At 37.5% G+C, this 14,118-nt stretch overlaps 1 protein-coding gene across 1 annotated transcript in view; it reads left to right on the top strand.

Moving 5' to 3' along the window:
* Positions 1-14,118, top strand: part of DCC (DCC netrin 1 receptor) — a 635,057-nt gene that overhangs the window by 440,287 nt on the left and 180,652 nt on the right. Inside the window, exon 8 of the mRNA XM_063453897.1 lies at positions 6,350-6,506. Coding sequence (XP_063309967.1) covers positions 6,350-6,506 — 157 coding nt within the window. The remainder of the gene's footprint in view (positions 1-6,349; positions 6,507-14,118) is intronic.

Raw genomic sequence — 14,118 nt, forward strand, 5'->3', positions numbered from 1 at the left:
GAAAGTTATCTGTAAAAAATAGTGGGATACAACCACAATAATGAGCTACAGTAGTTATGGTGGCTAGAATGCCCCTTAAATCTATCTGCATATAGATTAAACCAAGATTGCAAAAGTCACAACATATTGAGTTTATTGAAGGAGGGTTTGCGATGCAGGTGCATGCACAGCAACCCCATAATCAATGCCCGGCATTAGCATTTGTTGCACTATCTGTTTCCTTACTGCAGGGCTTGGCAGGATTTGTTTCTGTACGGGGCACCTAGTTTTGGGCAAAGTTTTTAAGAGATTTTTTCAATGTGAAGGTCAGAGGATAGATTGGGATCTAGCAACATACCTAGATACTTGAAAGAACAGACTGCTGTCTGTGTGCTATTTGAATTTGTTCTGATACATAGTTGTTGATTTTGTAGTTTACGTAATTTAGGTAAAGTTCCAAAGATCATTGTAACTGTTTTGTGTGTTTATGTGATCATAACGTTAAAATAATGTGTACATAATACTTGCATACAGTAAGTGTAGTTACCTGATAATGTGCAAACAATGTCAGAAGCCCTTTAACCTTTTTAACCCCTTAATGACAAGACGGCTTTTCAATTTTCTTGGTTTGGGACCAGGGCTGTTTTTACATTTCTGCGGTGTTTGTATTTAGCTGTAATTTTGCTCTTACTCATTTACTGTACCCACACATATTATATACCATTTTTCTCACCATTAAATGGTCTAAAGATACCATTATTTTCATTATGTCATATAATTTACTATAAAAAAATTATAAAATATAATACAAAAAAAAAAACTTTTTCTAACGTTGACCCCCAAAATCTGTTATACATCTACAATCGCCAAACACACCCATGCTAAATAGTTTCTAAATTTCGTCCTGAGTTTGTCTGGGCTGTCAGACAGTCCCCCCAGTAGAGAAGAACACCGATCGCCGGCAGGGGAACGGTGGAGATCGGGTAAGTGAATGTGAATAGGAATGGAGGGAAGGAGGGAGGGAAGGCAAGGGGAGGTTAATATTTTTTTAAAATGTATTAATTAATTCATTTGTTTAATAATTTTAATCTTCACTGAGTGCTTCGACCCCTCGAGGCACTCAGCACACAGGCAGAGAATCGAAGCCTGCCTGACGGCTTCCGATGCTTTGCCTCACTACCATGTACCATGTGGAGCAGCCCGGAAATAATAGCTCCTGGAGCGCGATCACCCGGCGGCCCGGCAGTGAAGGGATTTATTGCAGGATGCCTTGACATCGAGGCATTGCTGCAATACCCTTAGAGCGTCTGGAAGCGATCTTGAGCACTTCCAGCGCTCAAATGTGCCACGGAGGTACAGGGTACGTTAACAACAGTTTTTTGTCTGACATACCCTGTACGTCCGCAGTCACTAAGGGGTTAAAGGAGCATTACGTTACCCAGGCCACTTTATCTAAATGACGTGTTAGGTGCAGTGGCCCTGTCATTTAACCCTGCATTGAAGAATATTTTGAAGAAACCATAAATTGTTATATTGCAAGATTAAATACATCTCTAATAGCTGTCTTCCTAGCAGCCACTAGAGGAGCTTCCTCTTTTGGAACCGATTGAAACTTGGTCCTGCAATCAAATGCTGCTCAAAGCAGCATTTCATTGGAGGAGAGCGGTGTTCGGCCAGGAGTGTGTATTTCCAATCCAATGCTTCTCTGATTTGATTGTCCAAGATCGGAGAAGCCATCAGCAGGCATGCTGATGGACTCAGAAGCAGAGCGGCATCTGCAGCAGAGAGTATTCAGCACTGTAAGTGAGGTACGTAATCTTCATTTAAAAAGAGTGGTGGACGGTGATCACAACGATAGAGGTGAACCTAAAGTCACCCAAAAACTATTGTTATTTTTGGGACTATAGATTCTATTTAAGACCAAATATATGTCAAGGCTAGCACAATTACATAGAATTTTATTAAATATAGTCTTGATGGGGTTGAGTAAATATGGAATACAGTGGGATTTGGCATGATTTTAATCTATGTACATTTTTCTCCTGCCAATCCCAATTAACTTTAAAAATGAATACCAGGTAGAAGAAAATTACCATCTTTGACTTAAAATTAACAAAACAAAGTGGAGCTAGGCAATTGAACAGAGCGGTCACATATCTTTTGAGTTCCGTACACCTAAATTTATTCATACACCAAGCATATACCCCCACTAATCGATCCCCCCTGGAGCCCAACCAGCCCCAACCGCTATGGGTCAAAAGATCAAGAAACAGAAGGCAGACAAGTCGAGATTGGGAACGACCATAGGGGACCTATGGTGGCAGGTGTATGGTGCCCAACAGTCCCAGCTGGCACACTTCCTAGGAGAGAGCTCTGACTTCTCAGATGACCAAACCTTGGGGTCGGAGGACCTCCAGCTACCTGCTCCACAGGTGCTGATATCACCCCCTGCACCAACTACATCCAAACCGGATGCACCCCCGGCAACAAAGGCTGACATGCAGGAATTGCTGGCGGGCCTCAGGCATGACATCCATGCGGAAGTAGCCATGATCCGTAAGGATCTACTAGGCCTGATGGGCCGCATGGGCACACTGGAAGATGACATCCTGCAAGGCTAAGCACACCACCCTTGAGCAGCAGTTCCCAGCAATGGAGGACTCCAGACGCAACAAAAACCTCAAGATTAGAGGGGTGGCAGAGTCTGTCCCAGACGCGGAACTACAGCATTTCATTAGACTCCTCTTGAGTGCAATCTTATCCCCCAGACAGGCTAAATTAGTGGCAATTGATGGATCCCCAGACAGGCCAAGGCCCCTGTCACAGCCCCAAGTGACTTTATTGTATGCTTCCAGGCTGGACAGGACAAGACAACAGTGATGGCTGCTCTCAGGGGGCAATCTCCCTATAACTTTGAGAACTTGCCTCTTACCTTCTATTCAGACCTCTTGGGGAGTACTCTAGCATGGCGGAAAATGCTACAACCCTTCACATCGCTCCTCCAAGCACATGACTTTACTTACAGGTGGAAAATGTCCAACACACTGGTGGTCTCACATAGTGGAGTCCCATACCCAATCCAAGATCTCGGAGGGGCAGAGGCGATAATGGTGATTCTGGGTCTGCCGCAGGACTCACTCTCAAACAGAAAAACACCAACGGTTGTCCAACCTCACAATTGGAACCGGACTAACACAGCCCCATTTGTGCCCAGTAGGCTTCCAGTGGTCACCTATGCTACGGTCACCACATGAACTCCCACTGCAGGTCTACAGTAATCGACCTCTAACAGATAATGCATACAGCTAACCTGTTACACGGTTTAAATTTAAGTTTCACCAGAAGTTGCTTACTATTCTATAATGTTGCTTCAATGTTTATTTCACTTTATTCATTTTATGTTTGTAAGCTTTTGCCATGTGCCTCACTGCGGGACCTCTTATTAATAAGGCCTCCGCAACTGCAATGGTTGAGTAAGGGCTGCAGACACAGAGTTTGAGTAACATTGTCTCCCCTGGGGTTCCCTAGGCACACTACCCCTCACCAGAGGGCTATTATTTGTATAACCATAGCGGAGCTCCCACTTGTCAAGGAGCAGCTAACCCTCTACCCTAACCAATGACTCCCATACAGTCAACTCTCCCCCCCACCCCCTCCCGGACAGAGGGTATTCATACTGTCATCAGGACCAATACTATCACTAAAGCCCTACACCTTCATCAGTGGTCCGTTACCGAACTCAAAACCTCGTTACTATTTTAGAAATCACACAAAGCCTATCTATTGACTCTCGTTTAAACATATTTTACTCATACTTTTGTCTCTTAACAATGCTTTATAAAAATGTGCGATTGTATATACTGCACTTACTGACTGTAATATGCCTATTACTCAATGTTTACTGAGTGCATGTGACCCACTCTTTGCCACTATAATGCACAACAAAAATAAAGAATTAAAAAAAAATAACAAATCAAAACAAAAAAATACTATTTTACAGCTTTCATTGGATCATAAGTCTCATCAACACCGTCTGCAATCTTGGAGCACAGTGACTTATGTAACAGTTTATCTTCTCTCCTGAATTAAGGCACTCTGTTATGAATGTAGATCTCTAAAGTCTTGCATATAAATCATACACATTTTAAACATATGCCTGTTAGACAATACATGCATAATTACAAACATATTTTGTTGGCAAAGAAAGTGACAAACTGTTAACATAATAAAGGCACTGCAAATCTTAGCAAGTTTTGTGCTGCAGAATATTTATTCCTTAGATTTTACATAGCAACTGATAAAGGGTCTTTGGTCATATTAACAGCCTTAATTCTAGGCCTTGCAAGCTAAAAGGGGGTGATTGTAAATTCTTAGATTAAACCAACAAATCAGCTTGCTTTAAGGGAGTGGTAGAAATTAGAGAAGCTCTTGCATCTGACCTTAAACTTGAACAAATAAGAGCCAGAGGATATTGAGTCGTACTATGAGTATGTTGAATGCCAGGATCAAGTGACAATATATTTAAATAACAAGTAACAATATATTTCACACCAGACTTGTGCATTTGTTTTCATCAGAATTACAATTTGTCCAAATTTAGGCTGATGGTTATCCAAATTCCGGAACTCAAACGAAACAAGTATGGACAAATATGTTTGTCTGATTTGTAATTTGGAGCTCCATCAATGGTGGCAAAACATAAAGAGATAATGGACTATGTTCTGAGGAAAGTTCTATGATATGAGCTAAAACGTTGACAATTGGATTGTGACTTGAATTAATCTTCGGATGAAACTTTTTTTTCACTTGATAAGTCCTCAAGTGCTGGCTATGTTATTGGAAATATAATATGTGCAGCTTAACACTGGGCTAAGAACACCGAGAGGCAGGAGTTCAGAACCTGATGAATAGTATATATATATATATATATATATATATATATACACACATATATATTTATATATACACACACACATATATATATATATATATATATATATATATATATATATATATGTGTATTCTTAAATCCTTGCACTCAGATTGATCACCTTAGTTAAATGCCGGGTGCATATATAGCCATAGCCACAATATAAAAAATGTAAAATAACGGCTTGCACTTATGGTCTTTGGAGATAAATAAAGTTCCTTTATTGACAGTATTCCATAAAAAAGATCGACGTTTCAGCCCTCGTCCGGGGCTTTCCTCAGGATCAACACATGTGTCTATTTCACACCCTTTTCTACCAAATTCAGTAGCAAATATTAGTAATCATTAAATTAAAATTCATGTTGTCTTTCAGACTAAGTAGCCAAGTAAAAAATGTTTAAGTCTCACCAGATGGAAACATACAAGAATTGTTCAGCAGAGCCATTGAAAAATTTCAAAAAATATTGTAGAAAAGAAACCACAAAACCAGTTTTCTTTTGCGTGCTCACAAAACTTGTCAACTGTGTTATGAAGCTGGGACAGGAGAGTTCATGGTGGTAGACCAGTGATGCAAACTACATCACTGGTGCCCCAAATGTATCCATTAACAAAACTATACAAAAACACAATTGAAATTTCACAAACAGAGATATCATCTCCACTACAGCAAAGGAATAGACTATAGAAAAAAAAATGAAAGATAAGAAAATTGTTGTCTAGAGAAGTTAAAATGTCAAACTCAACAGATGTATAGAAAGATTTGTATCACTAAATATAAAAATGAATATACATATTTTTAATAGCTCGTTGATTCAGACGTAAATCTTCCATTTTGAAGTCAGGAAGGATTCCCTTAGAGCACCTCAATATGTGTGTATGAAATGTTAATTTGATGGTCATAAATCAAGCTGTTACTATCTTGCTATGTTGCTATTATTTTGATCGTTACTACCCATAATCCCTTGTTAAAGCCTTGTACTGTATACTCTTTCAGTTTATAACACATTTGTGAATATGAAAGTTACAAACATTTTTCTTTATGAGTTCTACTTTTCCTGGGATGGTTAGGTTGCTTTTATCATTAGAATGAAAAAACGAAAAAAGGATATGTAACATTATAAAACATGGAAACATTTGTTTTGTACTTTAAACATCAAGATTTTAATTCAATTAAATGTAATTAAAAAATTAGGTTCTCAGTATACTGCATGTGCATTTTAATTCTAAACTAGGAGTATACCAAGTATGTTTTTATACTTATATATATTTGACTGTCAGACATCTTTTTAATCTGCTTATTTCCTTGCTTCATTTTACCTGGCCTTGTGTTTACAAAAGTAGCTGTGCCTCCTACCCCTTTTTCCACTCAACCCCTAACCTCTATATTACCAATTATATCCTCAAATTCCTCTCTGATTGAATCCGCACCTTCCCCTCCAGCTATACCCAGTTCCAGTATCCTTCCCTCTGCTCCCCAAGATGTGGTCCCTGTTTTGGTTTCCAGTCGATTTGTTCGTCTCAGTTGGCATCCTCCTGCGGAGACAAAAGGAAATATTCAGACTTACAGCATCTACTTCTCCAAAGAAGGAACCTTCAGGTAAGTTGAAAAGACAACATCATATTTAAATATAGTCTTGTTTACTAATAATTCAAAAATGTAAAACTTTTGTTTGTCTTTTTTTTTTCTTTTTGAGGAGTGAAAGAGAGAGACAAACTGCTACACAAGAACATATGTTCCATAACAAGCTAAATTAGAGTTGCAACATGTAATAAATATAATATGGTTGCAACTTCTTGTTGAACATTTTTGCTGTGTACTTGTATTTTGTAATTTACATTTGGAAAATAGTGAATGAAAAATATCAAAGTGATGATCAAAGTGGGCATCACGTATATTATATTTAAAAATGTTAAAAATGGATATAGCTGATATATAGTGTAGAGATTTAGGTTCATTGTGATAGTTTCCAGAGTTATTTACAAGAGTTATTGCCAGTGAAATCATGGTTTAGGTTTTAAAGCATGATATGGTTCAAAAAAGAAAAAAAAATTACAGTTAAATGTGGCAGAAGTGGTCTATAATAATAAAAGTCACAGGTTCAATGTCAAGGGCCATCTCAGACATTCATATTTCTGAAGGTTGAAAAAATGAATAACATGAAGTTGAGCAACAATAACGTCCACACCTGAAGACTAGTGATGTCCCGAACGGTTCGCTGGCGAATAGTTCCTGGCGAACATAGCGTGTTCGCGTTCGCCACGGATGGCGAACATATGCGATGATCGGTCCACCCCCTATTCGTCATCATTGAGTAAACTTTGACCCTGTACCTCACAGTCAGCAGACACATTCCAGCCAATCAGCAGCAGACTCTCCCTCCTAGACCCTCCCACCTCCTAGACAGCATACAATTTAGATTAATTCTGAAGCTGCATTCTTTTTTTTTTGTATTATTATTTTTTTGTGTGTTTGTGTTTATTATACATTATCCTCCATAGCCAGTAACCTGTGTTTATTATACATTATCCTCCCATAGCCAGTAACCTGTGTTAATTATACAATATCACCCCATAGCCAGTAACCTGTGTTTATTATACATTATCCTCCCATAGCCAGTAACCTGTGTTAATTATACAATATCACCCCATAGCCAGTAACCTGTGTTTATTATACATTTTCCCCCCACAACCAGTAACCTGTGTTTATTATACATTATCCTCCCATAGCCAGTAACCTGTGTTTATTATACATTATCCCTCTCATAGCCCGTAACCTGTGTTTATTATACATTACCCCACCCCCATAGCCAGTAACCTGTGTTTATTATACATTATCCTCCCATAGCCACTAACCTGTGTTTATTATACATTATCCCCCCACGGCCAGTAACCTGTGCTTATTATACATCATCCTCCCATAGTCAGTAACCTGTGTTTATTATACATTATCCCTCCCATAGCCAGTAACCTGTGTTTATTATGCATTATCCCCCCCCCATAGCCAGTAACCTGTGTTTATTATACATTATCCCCCATAGTCATTTATCGTTGTGGACCTAGGCAGCATGATGTCTTAGGCCGGCCCAGAGAGTGAGTGAGTGAGTGAAACATATTAGTAATATATGTAAATAGGGTTCATGCAAAGAGGGTAAAAAGGTATTAAAGAAAAACACACTTATTGCATCAAATTTACAAAGCCAAACATTGAAAAGCTTTCCTCATTTCTTTCTCGGGATGAGGAATATATCGGTTGTAGATTGAGGATTTCCATCAACCCCATCTTTTAATAATATGCACTGGAGTGTCAGTGTTGAAGGAGAACGAAGCTGCCCCTATTCTAAATGAAAGACCCGAGACATGGATACAACCCAATCTTAGGAGTAGTGTTCTGATGTAGAAGATGAATTTAGCCGTAGTCAGAGGGATTCAGTGAGAGTAGCGGTGAAATGTGTGTGGCATGACTGAGTGTGGGTAAGTAAGAGTCAAGTATTTTAACTGGGCACTAGTTCTAGGTGGGATAAAGTGGTATAGCGGATGGATGAGTAGTTTGGTTCATTTTAGAGGTTTGTAGAGAAAGTATATAGTGATCATGATTTTTAGCGATATCCAATATTTTTAAGGTGGTCTCAAACAAACATAAAATGCTATATAAAATTTGTGGGAATATCGAATAGTCGTGTACAGTAAATCAGAGAGGGCTCAGAATATCGAACCATCGATCGGGAACCTGGATGAAGTAGGGGGTCTATCTGTTTTATTAAATACGCGGTAATCTGCTTTTAATGGGATAGGAAGCTAGGAAAGGTGTGTGATTGGGATAAGTGGTTGTGGCTGTATTTACCTTATCCTGGGACAGACCTGCCTCCTAAGCTTGAGCCACGCGTGGCTGGATCACTCCTGCCTCCACACGAGCCGCATGCGGCTTGATCTCCTCTTCTGACTTAGCCACGTGCACTGACCGCAGTGATCGGTCACGTGGCCCGCCTGGCACTAGGAGCACGACTGGAGTCACGAGCTCACTCTTAAAGGGGCAGTGGGAGCCAAAAGTTGATTCAGGCTCCCATTGGCCCACGTCATTCCAGCACCCCCACACACAAACGTTTTGAGGGCACAATAGCTTGCATTTAAAAAAAAGCAAAACTTTTTTGACTGTAATATAATAGCAGTCAGTTTCCTTCACACGTTTGCGTTTCAGGGCCTGCCAGGGCACAGTGTCACACCAGTGCAACTCATATCTGGTGTAACAGTAGTGTACATTAAAAAAAAAAACTAGAAATGTGACTGTGAAATAATAGAAGTCAGTTTCCTTCATATGTGTGCGTTTCAGGGCCTGCCAGGGCACAGTGTCACACCAGTGCAACTCATATCTGGTGTAACAGTAGTGTACATTTAAAAAAAAAAAATACAGGGGGCTTGTTGTCACCTTTCGGGGACCCTTGGTGTTGTACGTGGCTGGGTGGAGGAAGAGACCTTCAATTACATCAGTGAGGACAAGGAACAGGACATGGCTAGCTTGGTATCCAACCTTGTGCAAATGGGGAGTTTGCAGTTGTGCAAATGGACTGTTTGCGGTTGTTTGCGGTGCGTTAAACGGGGAGTTTGGTCTGTCACTGTGAAACGGGCGTATCCCTTACACTACCTGATCGATACAACATCATACCTGATGTTTTAAAGCACGTTATTGCAAACAATTTAGGAATGTTAGGTGATTTATGCCCTTTATGGATTAAAACCAGACTCTGCATCAACTATGTAATTTTCCATGGGAGTTTTGCCATGGATTGCATGCCACAGTCCAGGTGTTAATCCCCTTGAAACAACTTTTCCATCACTATTGTGGCCAGAAAGAGTCCCTGTGGGTTTTAAAATTTGCCTGCCTATTGAAGTCTATGGCGGTTCGCCGGGTTCGCCCGTTCGCGAACATTTGCGGAAGTTCGCGTTCGCCGTTCGCGAACGGAAAATTTCATGTTCGTGACATCACTACTGAAGACATATCTGAATATTTTAAAAAGCTAAACTTAACTTTCCAGGTTAATAATTTTGAATGTGTTCTATAGGCTATAATTTTAAATGATAGTTTAGCAATTTTTTGGGAAATACCCAGATGTTACAGGCTGGACTGAATGTCTTGTAAAATATTTTTCATTTATATACACCCTTCTAGACATTGCCTATTTTTTTCTAGTTTATATCATGCCAACAACACATCTTGCCTACATGTACTTAAGTGCATCTCTTTAGTGTCAATGTCAATTCATTTAATCATTTATTTAATTTTATCCCCAATATTCCACCCCCAAAATCAAAGAAAAGAAAATATCACAATTATTCTCGTCTTTCATTCCATAACTGTTCAAACAGCGAACCAATATAATTTTACTTCTATTCCCATCTGAGAAAGATGTTATTATTCTTTTAAATGTATGCTCATTCAACTTTGCTTCACTACCTCCCTCATGTCAAGATAGATCATGATCCGCTAACCTCATACCTTTTCCCCTAATATTCCTTACTTTAGTGGCAGTTTGGATATAGGGAATGATGTTCACTGTAACTCAGGGCTGCTCAAGCAAGACGATCTTTTCATTACATGGAAACAATTCTTAATGTACGAAATGATCTAATAAATGTAGATCACACAGATACATATCAATTGACAGCAAATGCAAACTACCTGACCAGCCAACTGTATACTATCCAGTAAATTCACATTATTCTTAATAGTACTGCCATGTTGATACAGACGAAGGCATTGTACTATGTCCTTGTCAATTCACATTATAACACAAGATTTTAAAGGTGCTGCTTTTTAAGCAGATGCTATATATATATAGGTGCTGCTTTCTAAGCAGATGCTATATATATATATATATATATATATATATATATATATATATATAACCCTGCACTTGATGACCTTAGTTGGTACATGCCGGGTGCTATATCCAGTCCATAGATATCATTAATAAATAGAAAAGTACTCTCTGAACTTGTTTTCAGAATTATATCACTGTTTTATGTCTCCGAGCTGGAACATAGCATGTAATAAAGCCAATGATCAGTGTTTCAGTTCTATGTTGGTACTCTTATCATAGCAATTAAGTATATGCAATATATGATGAATATTCTCTTTGTTGTGGTTTAAAAGAATTTGGAGACCCATGACCAATATGGCCCAACATGATAACGCATGTGCATCTTGCATCATGAGGCAACTTGCTGATACCATTATTTTTTTTTTTAGAATTTAACCTTTTCATGTCATGCTGGGCAGAGTCCATAATAACATTATTTCCCACAATAATTTTCATCTGAGTCCCACTGGAACTCAAAAAGGACTTTTAGAGGGCTCTTGTTTGTAGCAGTGAATTGAACTTTGCAATTTTCAATATGGGTGATAAATTCATTAGAATCCATGAATAAATATTTGCTTCCAACAGGACATCACACGTGGTAGTAGTCATCACATAGTTGAGTTAGTAGTAAACCACAACCAATATATTTCCTTTCAATAAACACAATTTTGCAGCGTCAGCATTCTGACATACATAGTTAAACACACATTCTCATTAAAAGTATAACTCCTATGTTAGAACACCAAATTATTTGAAATAGCAGTTAATGTTAAATGTATTATTAAATTCTTATGGTTTAAATGCAAAATGACATTGTGAATTAATAATAATCATTAGTTAGCTTTTTTAAGTTTAAAGGCATAGGCTCATAAGCCTACTGAATTGTTACCTTTTTTGTGGTTTAATCCAATGGAGAGTTCAAGTTAAGTAGTATTGATGCTTTGCGTACATTTTCACATTATGTGTATGTGTAGTGAGCATTTTATATTAATGTGTTTCTCATTCTAGATAACATGCTTTTTAATTGATATGAGATACAACATGATCATGTTTTGCTTTTTTTTTTTTTTAACTGTCTTGTTTGGAAAACATATTTAACCATTCCTAAGTCAGGTTATCAATATGTTTATTTTTAATTTTTTAATTTTTTATTTTTTTTTACAAATTAGTTGCTGTATATTAGTGAAACAGGAATAGTGAGAACATAGTGAGAAAAAGAAAGTGTCATATATTGATTAATTTACTGTTAATTTAGTAAATATATGGCTATGTGATGATGTGATGATATCATTTTTGCTCAGATGTTTTATAATTAATGAGATGTCAGGTTATTTACATGCCTTTGCTCTTGGAATTAATATTGTAGAGTTTTTATTTGGCATCTTCTTCATGATGTGTTCAAATAATATGCAGGCGTAAAAAAAAAAAAAGAAAGCAGAAAGTGATACCCCTGTTTACTCACTACGTAGATTTAGAGTGCAAGCTGTTCAGTCCACACTGGGTTGTTGATCAGCCATGTGTTCTTTGCCTAATATCGTAGTACAGTAGATTTGTTGATCATGAAGACCACTTGTGAGGGCAAATCATAGCATCTTGTGTACGATAATTGATTTTAAGATTTACCTGTAATGTCTGTTGCCACAAGAAGAGCACAAACAAAACCTAATTCCAAGAGAGCTGTGGCACTGATTTATTTGCTGATGTTTATTTTTTTTCTCCCTCTTTGATAGAAGCAAGAGGTAACATGAACATGTCTCTCAATTGTGTAAAACCAGCATGTACCCTAAGCACATACATGCCATTTTATGCAGAGTGTCAACTCCAATCTGATCTGGCTGAAGTCACGTGCAGGTGACAGCATTCAAGTGCATTCAGACTGTCAATCATATGGTCTGTCTGCCAGGGTTTGTCAGTGACTGTGAATTTCTCATTGCTTCTCCAGTGACAGCATCTTCATTACATGTAACAAGAAGAGGGTAGTTAGATAGTATCACTCGGCCAGCAATAAGTGGCTGTTGGGGACCAGGTCAGATTAAATACTTCTCTCATGATACATGTAGGCTACCTAACAAAATATGGCAGGTAAAAGTACATCCAGTTTTATTTTTGTAATTTTTTTTAAAAAAAGTTTTACTTTTATATAAGAAGCAATTTTAGATTAAACTAATATAAAATATACATATTCATTTAATCCATCTTAGATTTTTTTTTTCTGTTCATGTATTTTGGCAAAACTGTTCAATTCCTTTGTATAAAACTCTCTATTCATTGAGTATATTACTACATCATTTTTATTGGGAATAAAATGTGATAAAATTCAAGGCTTTTTAAACTTAAGTCAAATGTAAGGCATGTGGTCTTTAAATGACCATTTCCTTCCACCCATACTGACCCTATAATAAATCAAAGCATGGATTGAGTACATTTAGCTTTTTCAATTCTGAAAATAAAAACTGAATGGCCATTTTTACATTTTGCTCAGTAAATCATCTATGTAATCAGTTAATGGGTCTTGACATCGGCATTTAAATAGGCAAAATATTAATTATGCATATTGTGCATGCAACGAAAAAATATGGTAATGGTACAATGTGCTATTATTCTCTTTTCTATTGTATTTTCTATTCAATGTGTTATTTTGGTTACACGGCCTGACACTGTTGTCATTTTGAAACATTACAGGTCAACTATTTTACGCCTGACAATAAATTAATTGAGGAAATAGATGTAAATGTTAAAGTGCAACTATTATTTTTAAACAGCTGTTTAAGAATTCAAGCATCTGTTTACTAGACTATTACTAATCTGTATATAACCCTTTAAGGGAATGGTTGGAGCGTTTGACCTTCCTTCCGTTACAGAGCTACATTAATGAAGGCAATAATTATAATTTCATTTATGAATATTTAACATAGAAATCACAACCATAACATTCAGTTGTGTTAAACGTGTTAATTGGCAACAGAACACATTGTTACTTTCCTATCAGATATGGACTCATGCTACTGTCAATTATTATTATTATTGATGATTTAGGCTGTTGTGAACAGTCTGTCAATGTACTATTGGAATAAAATATGTTTTGTTTTTTCTTAATTCAGATTAAACCGTTTGTTTGCAAATAGGTAAGAAAGGCTCTGAAGGTGTCATTTTGTAGGTTCGTATTGTTTGGAAAAAAAAATTCTAAATGTAAAAACTCACTAAATCCCAGCAGATGCCCGGCTTCAGGAGTCTTAACTACAATTAGTGTTTGTTAAGGTTAGCCAGGTTAGGGTTAAGTAGGGTTAGTTAGACTTACTTGGGGTTACGAGTAGCAAGGTTTAGATAGAGCTAGACTATCTAGGGTTAGAAATA

The sequence above is a fragment of the Pelobates fuscus genome, chromosome 5 (assembly GCF_036172605.1).
Source record: "Pelobates fuscus isolate aPelFus1 chromosome 5, aPelFus1.pri, whole genome shotgun sequence".
Classification (NCBI taxonomy): domain Eukaryota; kingdom Metazoa; phylum Chordata; class Amphibia; order Anura; family Pelobatidae; genus Pelobates; species Pelobates fuscus.